At 60.3% G+C, this 12,412-nt stretch overlaps 1 protein-coding gene across 2 annotated transcripts; it reads right to left on the reverse strand.

Annotated features, from left to right (window-relative positions):
- Positions 1–887: 887 nt before the first annotated feature.
- On the reverse strand, positions 888–11,607 carry LOC142267573 (programmed cell death protein 4-like). Of its 2 annotated transcripts, none has more exons than XM_075332343.1 (11): positions 11,526–11,607; positions 5,418–5,715; positions 3,401–3,498; positions 2,862–2,975; positions 2,420–2,638; positions 2,205–2,302; positions 1,757–1,871; positions 1,576–1,683; positions 1,354–1,464; positions 1,141–1,280; positions 888–1,041 (listed from the first exon to the last, which is right to left on the reverse strand). In XM_075332343.1, the coding sequence occupies exons 2-11, from the start codon at positions 5,677–5,679 to the stop codon at positions 990–992; spliced, it is 1,317 nt and encodes a 438-aa protein (XP_075188458.1). In that variant the 5' UTR covers positions 5,680–5,715; positions 11,526–11,607; the 3' UTR covers positions 888–989. The 2 variants fall into 2 exon arrangements, with proteins under 2 accessions (XP_075188458.1, XP_075188459.1); XM_075332344.1 differs by having other exon boundaries at positions 5,418–5,710; positions 11,526–11,597.
- Positions 11,608–12,412: the final 805 nt, after the last annotated feature.

Raw genomic sequence — 12,412 nt, forward strand, 5'->3', positions numbered from 1 at the left:
GCCGCCTAGAGTCTCTAAGGAGCATGTGCAAGATCTCAGCAGCAAGGTGATGGACCACCAAGCCGTTCCCGATGGAAGAATCCGCCATGTGCCACCATGGGCATGACTTAAGGCTGCTTTACACGGTACGACCGATTGTGCGATTTCACAATCGATCGTACCCGCCCCCGGCCTTTTTGCGTCACGGGCAAATCGCTGCCCGTGTCGCACAAAGTTAGTAACCCCCGTCACACATACTTACCTCTCGTGCGACCTCGCTGTGGGCGGCGAACGTCCACTTCCTGGAGTGGGAGGGACGTTCGGCGTCACAGCGATGTCACACGGCCGCCGGCCAATAGAAGCGGAGGGGCGGAGATGAGCGGGACATAAACATCCCGCCCACCTCCTTCCTTCCACATAGAGCCGGCGGCGGCCGCGGGAGGCAGGTGAGCTGCTCATTGTTCCCGTGGTGTCACACGGAGCGGCGTGTGCTACCACGGAAACGATGGTCAACTAAATCAAACGATATTATGGAACCTAGCGAGCAGTACCCGACTCACGATTTGTGAGCGATACTGCGTCGTTAGGAGGTGTCACACAGGCCGGCATCGCCAGCAAAGCCGGATGTGCATCACAAAAACCGTGACCCCGACGATCTATCGCACGATAGATTGGTGTAAAGCAGCCTTTATACTTGCCGAGGTACACTCGGTTGTTGCACAGTGAGAGCTGCTAGAAGAGACCGGTCATGTCTTGTGCCGCCTACCGCCTCTAAGGAGCATGTGCAAGATCTCAGCAGCAACTCTGTGCAGAACTTGCAGTGATCGTTCATTAAAAAGCTGGAGAACGTGACTTCAGGGCCCCAACTTTGGCATCACATCTGTCTACAATGAGACACCAGACGGCTCTTCTCAGCTTTCCATTCTTTATTGTGGATAAACTGATCGTCATGGCATGTTCCCCAGAGAGCCCCCCGATTCTTGAGAAGCATCATTTTCTTCAGGCTGAAGTCACTGTTTGATAAGTCCACCATCACCCTCGCTCACAAAGCGTTTGCGGCCCCTGTGGTAGACAACAACAGAAGGGTTAATGCATTATCCACTTTATTTTACCGAAACGCACAGGGCCAAGCTGTCAGAGAACAGTACGAGGGTCCCTCACCTGGACGGACACTGGTCCAGCAGCTGTTGGGTAATCACCCCCTCCTTGTAGCACAGATCTACTAACTTCTCCATGACGTTGTGGGCTAGTGGGACATCAAGGGTGAGGTCCGGCAACTCTGAGTACACGCGCTGGAAGCCCTGGAAGACATTGGACAGTGAGAGTGGCAGCAAAGTATGGTAGATACAGACATATATGTGCCCAGAGCGGTACCCGGTTCATCTGGTCCAGGGTGATCAGGCCGCTTTCCCATAAAGCTTTCAGCAGCTTCACCGCCATCAGGACATGGCCTTCAGCGGAGCCTTCCAGCACCATAACCACGGCCTGTAGACAACCAGACACCAAGATAAGGAAAATAAGAGTATCTCCTCCTCCCCCACAATCTCGCCATCTTCTGAGTAATGTCATCATATAGCAGCAGATGATCATCGATACCTCGTAGACAAGCTCATGATGGAAATGTGGCACCTCCAACTCCTGCAGGCATCGCTCCGCCTCAGACACTTGTCCGGAAACCAAGAACTCCTGGAGGATCAAGTTCATCTAAAAAAAAAAGACACGTTCATGACATCTCTGGACCAGCCTGGAGGAGGAAGCCCCCAACTGTTGCCCTTACCTCCTTAATAAGATGTTTAACGGGTCTCTGTCCCCCACCAACGCCCCACACATTGTCCAATCGGATAATTTCCCTCTTAATTCTTAATAACACTGCGGCGCGGTCCAAAGCGGCCCTGCGAGGAGGAACCACAAGTGACATCATGAGATTAGAGCAGAAAACCCGAGAAGAGGAGTGGAAAGAGGAGCAGGGACGTGAGGTGGCCATAAAGTGCAGCGTGGCAGAAACAACGCACTAATATGGAAATATCTCCGGGTCACTAGGTGGAGGATATCGCCTACAGTGGTGGCAGGAAGAGGTGGAACGATAAATGCCTCAGACAGAATCATCAGCCACTCAGTAAAAGGAGAGAAGACACATGGTGGAAAGAGATGACAGGCCTTGACGTGAGATGACCCCCCGCCTGCTGACATGCACCATTCCCAGCATTCACCACCAGCCCTCTCACCGCGCATGCTCACAGTCAACTCGTCCCTTGTAGCGATCCAGAAAATCTAATGGCAAAGCGTGATCCGCAACAGCACGGGCAATAAACTGGCCCAGCATCTGCAAGACAACACTAAGCATCAGACATGGCGACTGCAATGTGAACATCCCGCCAGTGCACGAGCAACGGGCAGGAGAGGGCACAGCCAACATGACATCGGCACCCATCATCATTACCTGCGGAGCTTCAGGAGTGTCCAGGATGAGGTCAGGGATGTCAATCAGCAATCGGTCAAAGGCCTGGGCCATATCCTCTGCAGACAAGACTTTGCAAAGATCACATAAGAGGCGAGAAGTTAGCTCGCGGTGACTAGCTTTTCCTTCCAAAGATAAAGAAACTGCAAGACGGGGCACCCCAGACCTCTGGCTACCCAAATTCAGCTCCCGCAGAAGTGCCTGCAATCACAAACAGAACTTCAGTTGTGAGTGTGCACCCTGCAGACTAGGCCGACACACGGGACATGGCCGACACACGGGACATGGCCGACACGGGACATGGCCGACACACGGGACATGGCCGACACACGGGACATGGCCGACACACGGGACATGGCCGACACACGGGACATGGCCGACACACGGGACATGGCCGACACACGGGACATGGCCGGACACTTACTAGAACCTCCCCGGTGTCTCCGTGCTCAAAGTATTCCTGCACCATGGGCTGCACCGTCTTCTGCATTCCAGTCTCATCCATCTCTGGGATCACCTTCTGATATACCGTATCTCCCTGATAAGAGAGAACAGTGACTGACGGACACATGAATGTCTTATCATACACATACTAACAACATGGCTGATCTCCTGATAGATGGACCATCATCTCCTGAGAGATGGACCATCGTCTCCTGATCCCACTAAGCCTTATAAACCTCCTCTACTGTACACAGCTCAGACAACCTTCTGTTCTCAGTTCTGCCATTAGATATCAATACTTTGCCTGTAGCCATCAGTAATGACCCTGATAACCATAGAGTGAAGGCTTCTACACCCTCTTCTTGCGTCCTTCTTTCTATACATTGGGAGACCACGCAACCTACAATCCCGAACAATATCTACAGGTCTTCCCTTGATCTCTTCTGACCACGCTCTCATCTGTGAGGGACCCTACCTGCTCCATCTCCCTGTTTCCTAGTCCCCGCACACTGCTCTTACCTGAGCTGCTTCATCATAATTGGGGTCTCGAGCGTCAGGTTCCTGGTAGGCGTAGACCTGTCCTGGAGCTCCCCAGACGCCTTTTCCACCAGCACCTCCTGCAGAAACAACCACATTATAATGCTCCATACTGACCAGCGCTCCCCAATACCACGCCAAATACTATCCATAATCACAGAACATTGACTGCTCCTCCAAACCAGCGTGCACTACTGCTCCGCCATAGCATACGATCCTGGACACTGCGATCCTGGACACTGACCACTACTGCTCCACCATGGCACCCGATCCTGGACACCGACCACTACTGCTCCAACACAGAATCCGATCCTGGACACTGACCACTACTGCTCCACCATGGCACCCGATCCTGGACACTGCGATCCTGGACAAGACCCCTACTGCTCCACCATGGCACCCGATCCTGGACACTGCGATCCTGGACACCGAAGACTACTGCTCCAACACAGAATCCGATCCTGGACACTGACCACTACTGCTCCACCATGGCACCCGATCCTGGACACTGACCACTACTACACCATGGCATCCGATCCTGGACACCGACCACTACTGCTCCAACACAGCATCCGAACATGGACACTGACCACTACTGCTCCACCATGGCACCCGATCCTGGACACCGACCACTACTGCTCCAACACAGAATCCGATCCTGGACACTGACCACTACTGCTCCACCATGGCACCCGATCCTGGACACTGACCACTACTACACCACGGCATCCGATCCTGAAGACTGACCACTAAAACTCCACCGCAGTATCCAATACTGGACACTGCCCGATTCTACTCCTCCACAGCATCCGATCCTGGACACTGACCACTACTGCTCCAACACAGCATCCGATCCTGGACACCGACCACTACTGCTCCACCACTGCACCCGATCCTGGACCCTGCGATCCTGGACACCGACCACTACTGCTCCAACACAGCATCCGATCCTGGACACCGACCACTACTGCTCCACCACTGCACCCGATCCTGGACACTGCGATCCTGGACACCGACCACTACTGCTCCAACACAGCATCCAATCATAGACACCGACTACTACTGCTCCACCATGGCACCCGATCCTGGACACTGACCACTACTGCTCCACCATGGCACCTGATCCTGGACACCGACCACTACTGCTCCAACACAGCATCCGATCCTGGACACTGACCACTACTACACCATGGCATCCGATCCTGGACACTGACCACTACTACACCACGGTATCCGATCATGAAGACTGACCACTAAAACTCCACCGCAGTATCCAATCCTGGACACTGCCCGATTCTACTCCTCCACGGCATCCGATCCTGGACACTGTGATCCTGGACACTGACCACTACTGCTCCAACACAGCATCCGATCCTGGACACCGACCACTACTGCTCCACCACTGCACCCGATCCTGGACACCGACCACTACTGCTCCAACACAGCATCCGAACATGGACACTGACCACTACTGCTCCACCATGGCACCCGATCCTGGACACTGCCCGATTCTACTCCTCCACGGCATCCGATCCTGGACACTGACCACTACTGCTCCAACACAGCATCCGATCCTGGACACTGACCACTACTCCACCATGGCATCCGATCCTGGACACTGCGATCCTGGACCCCGACCACTACTGCTCCAACACAGCATCCGATCATGGACACCGACCACTACTGCTCCACCACGGCACCTGATCCTGGACCCTGCGATCATGGACACTGACAACTACTACACCACGGCATCCGATCCTGAAGACTGACCACTAAAACTCCACCGCAGTATCCAATCCTGGACACTGACAACTACTACACCACGGCATCCAATCCTGAAGACTGACCACTAAAACTCCACCGCAGTATCCAATCCTGGACACTGCCCGATTCTACTCCTCCTTGGCATCCGATCCTGGACACTGACCACTACTGCTCCATCACATCACCACTTCCCCTGATATCTCGCCCCAGCTGCCACGTGCAGCCCCCTTTGTACCTTTCTTGGGGAGTCCTCGCCCTTTGCCCATTCGTGACTTTCTGTCACTTCCCTTCTCTCGAGGGCTGATGGGCTCCGCTTGGGGGTCTGCACTCTCGGATTCCCTGGTGGAATCACGGGATGATGTTCGGCGGATCTGACGCTTGGCCTTCGCTTTCACTTTGGCTTCATGTAGAGCTTTTTCTTGCGGGGTCCAGTTTCGAGCCCCCTCCTCATCACTCAACTCTTCTCCCTCCAAAACTTCATCCTCCCCGGGACCCATCCCAGCAGAAGACAATGCCCCAAATAACCAGCTGTCCTGGAGAGAAAATGAAAATAAGTACCCCAAAAATAAGGCTCCCCCCACTGGTGCAGGGTGGGCACTACTACCCTGCTCACAGAACAAGAGCCTGAGGTTACCACCTACCCCCCAAGAATGAGCGAGCCCTTTATCAGCCCCCCATGAATGAGAGAATCCTTTATCTGCCACCCAGTTGTCGGGGGGTCACTGTCCTGCCCCCAGCTGTCGGGGGGTCACTGTCCTGCCCCCAGCTGTCGGGGGGGTCACTGTCCTGCCCCCAGCTGTCAGGAAGTCACTGTCCTGCCCTCAGCTGTCGGGGGATCACTGTCCTGTCCTCAGCTGTCGGGGGGTCACTGTCCTGCCCCCAGCTGTCGGGGGGGTCACTGTCCTGCCCTCAGTTGTCAGGAAGTCACTGTCCTGTCCTCAGCTGTCGGGGGGTCACTGTCCTGCCCCCAGCTGTCGGGGGATCACTGTCCTGTCCTCAGCTGTCGGGGGGGGTCACTGTCCTGCCCCCAGCTGTCGGGGGGTCACTGTCCTGCCCCCAGCTGTCGGGGGGGTCACTGTCCTGCCCTCAGCTGTTGTGGGGCTCACTGTCCTGTCCCACAGTTGTCATGGGGTCACTGTCCTGCCCCCAGCTATCGGGGGGCCACTGTCCTGCCCTCAGCTGTTGTGGGGGTCACTGTCCTGCCCTCAGCTGTTAGGGGGGGTCACTGTCCTGTCCCACAGTTGTCATGGGGTCACTGTCCTGGCCTCAGCTGTTGGGGGGGTCACTGTCCTGTCCCACAGTTGTCATGGGGTCACTGTCCTGTCCTCAGCTGTCGGGGGGGGTCACTGTCCTGTCCTCAGCTGTCGGGGGGGTCACTGTCCTGCCCCTAGCTATCAGGTCACTGTCCTGCCCCCAGCTGTCGGGGGGTCACTGTCCTGCCCTCAGCTGTTGGGGGGGTCACTGTCCTGTCCCACAGTTGTCGGGGGGGGGTCACTGTCCTGTCCTCAGCTGTCGGGGGGGTCACTGTCCTGCCCCTAGCTATCAGGTCACTGTCCTGCCCCCAGCTGTCGGGGGGGTCACTGTCCTGCCCTCAGCTGTCGGGGGGTCACTGTCCTGTCCCACAGTTGTCGGGGGGGGGGGGTCACTGTCCTGTCCCACAGTTGTCAGGGGGGGGGTCACTGTCCTGCCCCCATCTGTCGGGGGAGTCACTGTCCTGCCCCCATCTGTCGGGGGGGTCACTGTCCTGCCCCCATCTGTCGGGGGGGTCACTGTCCTGCCCTCAGCTGTCGGGGGGTCACTGTCCTGCCCTCAGCTGTCGGGGGGGGTCACTGTCCTGCCCCCATCTGTCGGGGGGGGGGTCACTGTCCTGCCCCCATCTGTCGGGGGGGTCACTGTCCTGCCCTCAGCTGTCGGGGGGGTCACTGTCCTGCCCCTATCTGTCGGGGGGGTCACTGTCCTGCCCTCAGCTGTCGGGGGGGTCACTGTCCTGCCCTCAGCTGTCGGGGGAGTCACTGTCCTGCCCCCATCTGTCGGGGGGGGGGGGTCACTGTCCTGCCCCCATCTGTCGGGGGGGTCACTGCCCTGCCCTCAGCTGTCGGGGGGGTCACTGTCCTGCCCCTAGCTGCTGTCGGGGGGTCACTGTCCTGCCCCCAGCTGTCGAGGGGGTCACTGTCCTGCCCCCAGCTGTCGGGGGGTCACTGTCCTGCCCCCAGCTGTCGGGGGGGGGTCACTGTCCTGCCCCCAGCTGTCGGGGGGGAGGGGTCACTGTCCTGCCCCCATCTGTCGGGGGGGGGTCACTGTCCTGCCCCCATCTGTCGGGGGGGTCACTGTCCTGCCCTCAGCTGTCGGGGGGTCACTGTCCTGCCCCTAGCTGCTGTCGGGGGGGTCACTGTCCTGCCCCCAGCTGTCGAGGGGGTCACTGTCCCTGCCCCCCAGCTGTCGGGGGGTCACTGTCCTGCCCCCAGATGTCGGGGGGGTCACTGTCCTGCCCCCAGCTGTCGGGGGGGGAGGGGGTCACTGTCCTGCCCCCAGCTGTCGGGGGGTCACTGTCCTGCCCTCAGCTGTCGGGGGGGGGGGGGGTCACTGTCCTGCCCCCAGCTGTCGGGGGGTCACTATCCCGCCCCCAGCTGTCGGGGGGGGGGGTGTCACTGTCCTGCCACCAACTTTTGGGGGGGGGTCACTGTCCTGCCCGCAGCTGTTGGGGGGGTCACTGTCCTGCCCCCAGCTGCTGTCGGGGGGGGGTCACTCTTCTGTTCCCCAGCTGTCGGGGGGTCACTCTTCTGCCCCCAGCTGTCGGGGGGGGGTCACTCTTCTGCCTCCAGCTGTTGGGGGGGGGGGTCATTCTTCTGCCTCCAGCCGTCGGGGGGGGGGGGGGTGTTCGTTCTTCTGTTCCCAGCTATCTGGGGGTTACTGTCCTGCCCACAGCTGTCGGGGGGGGGGGTCACTCTTCTGTTCCCAGCTTGTCGGGGGCTCACTTCTGTTCCCAGCTGTCGGGGGGGTCACTTCTGTTCCCAGCTGTCGGGGGGTCACTCTTCTGCCCCTAGTTATCGGGGGGGTCACTCTTCTGTTTCCCAGCTATCGGGGGGGACACTCTTCTGTTCCCAGCTATCTGGGGGGGACACTCTTCTGTTCCCCAGCTGTCGGGGGGGGGACACTCTTCTGTTCCCAGCTGTCGGGGGGGACACTCTTCTGTTCCAGCTGTCGGGGGGGGACACTCTTCTGTCCCAGCTGTCGGGGGGGGGGACACTCTTCTGTTCCCAGCTGTCGGGGGGGGGACACTCTTCTGTTCCCAGCTGTCGGGGGGGGGACACTCTTCTGTTCCCAGCTGTCGGGGGGGGACACTCTTCTGTTCCAGCTGTCGGGGGGGGACACTCTTCTGTTCCCAGCTGTCGGGGGGGGGACACTCTTCTGTTCCCAGCTGTCGGGGGGGGGACACTCTTCTGTTCCCAGCTGTCGGGGGGGGACACTCTTCTGTTCCCAGCTGTCGGGGGGGGACACTCTTCTGTTCCCAGCTGTCGGGGGGGGACACTCTTCTGTTCCCAGCTGTCGGGGGGGGACACTCTTCTGTTCCCAGCTGTCGGGGGGGGACACTCTTCTGTTCCCAGCTGTCGGGGGGGGACACTCTTCTGTTCCCAGCTGTCGGGGGGGGACACTCTTCTGTTCCCAGCTGTCGGGGGGGGACACTCTTCTGTTCCCAGCTGTCGGGGGGGGGACACTCTTCTGTTCCCAGCTGTCGGGGGGGGGACACTCTTCTGTTCCCAGCTGTCGGGGGGGACACTCTTCTGTTCCCAGCTGTCGGGGGGGGACACTCTTCTGTTCCCAGCTGTCGGGGGGGGTCACTCTTCTGTTCCCAGCTGTCGGGGGGGTCACTCTTCTGTTCCCAGCTGTTGGAGGGGTCACTCTTCTGTTCCCAGCTGTCGGGAGGGGGGGGGGGTCACTCTTCTGTTCCCAGCTGTCGTGGGGTCACTCTTCTGTTCCCAGCTGTCGGGGGGGGGACACTCTTCTGTTCCCAGCTGTCGGGGGGGGGGGGACACTCTCTGTTCCCAGCTGTCGGGGGGGACACTCTTCTGTTCCCAGCTGTCGGGGGGACACTCTTCTGTTCCCAGCTGTCGGGGGGACACTTTCTGTTCCCAGCTGTCGGGGGGACACTCTTCTGTTCCCAGCTGTCGGGGGGGGGGGGTCACTCTTCTGTTCCCAGCTGTCGGGGGGGGGGGGGGGGGGGGTCACTCTTCTGTTCCCAGCTGTCGTGGGGTCACTCTTCTGTTCCCAGCTGTCGGGGGGGTCACTCTTCTGTTCCCAGCTGTCGAGGGGTCACTCTTCTGTTCCCAGCTGTCGGGGGGTCACTCTTCTGTTCCCAGCTGTCGGGAGGGGGGGGGGGTGTCACTCTTCTGTTCCCAGCTGTCGGGGGGTCACTCTTCTGTTCCCAGCTGTCGGGGGGGGGTCACTCTTCTGTTCCCAGCTGTCGGGAGGGGGGGGGGTCACTCTTCTGTTCCCAGCTGTCGTGGGGTCACTCTTCTGTTCCAGCTGTCGGGGGGTCACTCTTCTGTTCCCAGCTGTCGAGGGGGTCACCTCTTCTGTTCCCAGCTGTCGGGGGGGTCACTCTTCTGTTCCCAGCTGTCGGGAGGGGGGGGGGTCACTTGTTCTGTTCCCAGCTGTCGAGGGGTCACTCTTCTGTTCCCAGCTGTCGGGGGGGTCACTCTTCTGTTCCCAGCTGTCGGGGGGTCACTCTTCTGTTCCCAGCTGTCGGGAGGGGGGGGGGTGTCACTATTCTGCCCTAGTTATTGGGGGTCACTCTTCTGTTCCCAGCTGTCGGGGGGTCACTCTTCTGTTCCCAGCTGTCGGGGGTCACTCTTCTGCCCCTAGTATCGGGGGGTCACTCTTCTGTTCCCAGCTGTCGAGGGGTCACTCTTCTGTTCCCAGCTGTCGGAGGGGGGGGTCACTATTCTGCCCCTAGTTTATTGGGGGTCACTCTTCTGTTCCCAGCTGTCGGGGGGTCACTCTTCTGCCCCTAGTGATTGGGGGTCACTCTTCTGTTCCCAGCTGTCGTGGGGTCACTCTTCTGTTCCCAGCTGTCGGGGGTCACTCTTCTGTTCCCAGCTGTCGAGGGGTCACTCTTCTGTTCCCAGCTGTCGGGGGGTCACTCTTCTGTTCCCACAGCTGTCGGGAGGGGGGGGGTCACTGTTCTGTTCCCAGCTGTCGAGGGGTCACTCTTCTGTTCCAGCTGTCGGGGGTCACTCTTCTGTCCCAGCTGTCGGGGGTCACTCTTCTGTTCCCAGCTGTCGGGAGGGGGGGGGTGTCACTATTCTGCCCCTAGTTATTGGGGGTCACTCTCTGTTCCCAGCTGTCGAGGGGTCACTCTCTGTTCCCAGCTGTCGAGGGGTCACTCTTCTGTCCCAGCTGTCGAGGGGTCACTCTTCTGTTCCAGCTGTCGAGGGTCACTCTTCTGTTCCCAGCTGTCGGGAGGGGGGGGGTGTCACTATTCTGCACCTAGTTATTGGGGGTCACTCTTCTGTTCCCAGCTGTCGAGGGGTCACTCTTCTGTTCCCAGCTGTCGGAGGGGTGTCACTATTCTGCCCCTAGTTATTGGGGGTCACTCTTCTGTTCCCAGCTGTCGGGGGGGGGTGTCACTATTCTGCACCTAGTTATTGGGGGTCACTCTTCTGTTCCCAGCTGTCGGGAGGGGGGGTCACTATTCTGCCCTTAGTTAGTTGGGGGTCACTCTTCTGTTCCCAGCTGTCGGGGGGTCACTCTTCTGCCCATAGTTATCGGGGGGTCACTCTTCTGTTCCCAGCTGTCGGGGGGTCACTCTTCTGTTCCCAGCTGTCGGGGGGGGTCACTCTTCTGTTCCCAGCTGTCGGGGGGTCACTCTTCTGTTCCCAGCTGTCGGGGGGTCACTCTTCTGTTCCCAGCTGTCGGGGGGGGTCACTCTTCTGCCCATAGTTATCGGGGGGTCACTCTTCTGTTCCCAGCTGTCGGGGGGTCACTCTTCTGTTCCCAGCTGTCGGGAGGGGGTGGGGGTCACTCTTCTGTTCCCAGCTGTCGGGGGGGGGTCACTCTTCTGCCCCTAGTTATGGGGGTCAGTTTGCAGACACACACTTAACATTTTTCTGCTCTTATGAGGAAGCGTAACAGGAAGACAGTGAAAGGGTTAATGCTGCAGGAAAGAAGGGGGTTAATGCTGGAGAAATGTGCGGCAGGGGAAGAGTTAACGTTGCGGGGGGAGGGGGCTCCATGTGTTCCATATGTTTACTACACGTGCTGCAGAGAGGAGCCCCGGGACCCCACAACCCGGGACCCCACAACCCGGCCACACGTGACGTCACCGTGCACGCAGTGATCTCACCTCAGTCCTCCACACACCCCAAAACTGAGCCCGGAGCCTCCAGATCCCGCACAGCCTCCCTCAGCCGCCCAGGAAGTGATGTGCGAGTGTGCGGCCTCCGCCCCTCCCAGCCTGCCCGGTGCTGCCTGCCCCACACCCCCTCCCAGCCTGCCCGGTGCTGCCTGCCCCACACCCCCAACCAGCCTGCCCGGTGCTGCCTGCCCCCACACCCCTCCCAGCCTGCCCGGTGCTGCCTGCCCCACACCCCCAACCAGCCTGCCCGGTGCTGCCTGCCCCACACCCCTCCCAGCCTGCCCGGTGCTGCCTGCCCCACACCCCTCCCAGGCTGCCCAGTGCTGCCTGCCCCACACCCCTCCCAGCCTGCCCGGTGCTGCCTGCCCCACCACCCCCTCCCAGCCTGCCCGGTGCTGCCTGCCCCACACCCCTCCAGCCTGCCCGGTGCTGCCTGCCCCCACACCCCTCCCAGGCTGCCCGGTGCTGCCTGCCCCACACCCCTCCAGGCTGCCCGGTGCTGCCTGCCCCACACCCCTCCCAGGCTGCCCGGTGCTGCCTGCCCCACACCCCTCCCAGCCTGCCCGGTGCTGCCTGCCCCACACCCCTTCCAGCCTGCCCGGTGCTGCCTGCCCCACACCCCTCCCAGCCTGCCCGGTGCTGCCTGCCCCACACCCCTCCCAGCCTGCCCGGTGCTGCCTGCCCCACACCCCTCCCAGCCTGCCCGGTGCTGCCTGCCCCACACCCCTCCCAGCCTGCCCGGGTGCTGCCTGCCCCACACCCCTCCCCAGCCTGCCCGGTGCTGCCTGCCCCACACCCCTCCCAGCCTGCCCGGTGCTGCCTGCCCCACACCCCTCCCAGCCTGCCGGTGCTGCCTGCCCCACACCCCCTCCCAG

This window comes from Anomaloglossus baeobatrachus, chromosome 1 (genome assembly GCF_048569485.1).
Source record: "Anomaloglossus baeobatrachus isolate aAnoBae1 chromosome 1, aAnoBae1.hap1, whole genome shotgun sequence".
In the NCBI taxonomy this organism is placed as follows: Eukaryota; Metazoa; Chordata; class Amphibia; order Anura; family Aromobatidae; genus Anomaloglossus; species Anomaloglossus baeobatrachus.

Bases quoted from the DNA above. Each gene is read 5' to 3' on its own strand.
- LOC142267573 (XM_075332343.1), bottom strand. From the start codon at position 5,679: ATGGGTCCCGGGGAGGATGAAGTTTTGGAGGGAGAAGAGTTGAGTGAT. The intron at 2,976-3,400 runs GTAAGAGCAGTG...CTCTCTTATCAG, and splicing joins ATTATGATGAAGCAGCTCAG to GGAGATACGGTATATCAGAA. The intron at 1,042-1,140 runs GTGAGGGACCCT...TGTCTACCACAG, and splicing joins CTGGACCAGTGTCCGTCCAG to GGGCCGCAAACGCTTTGTGA.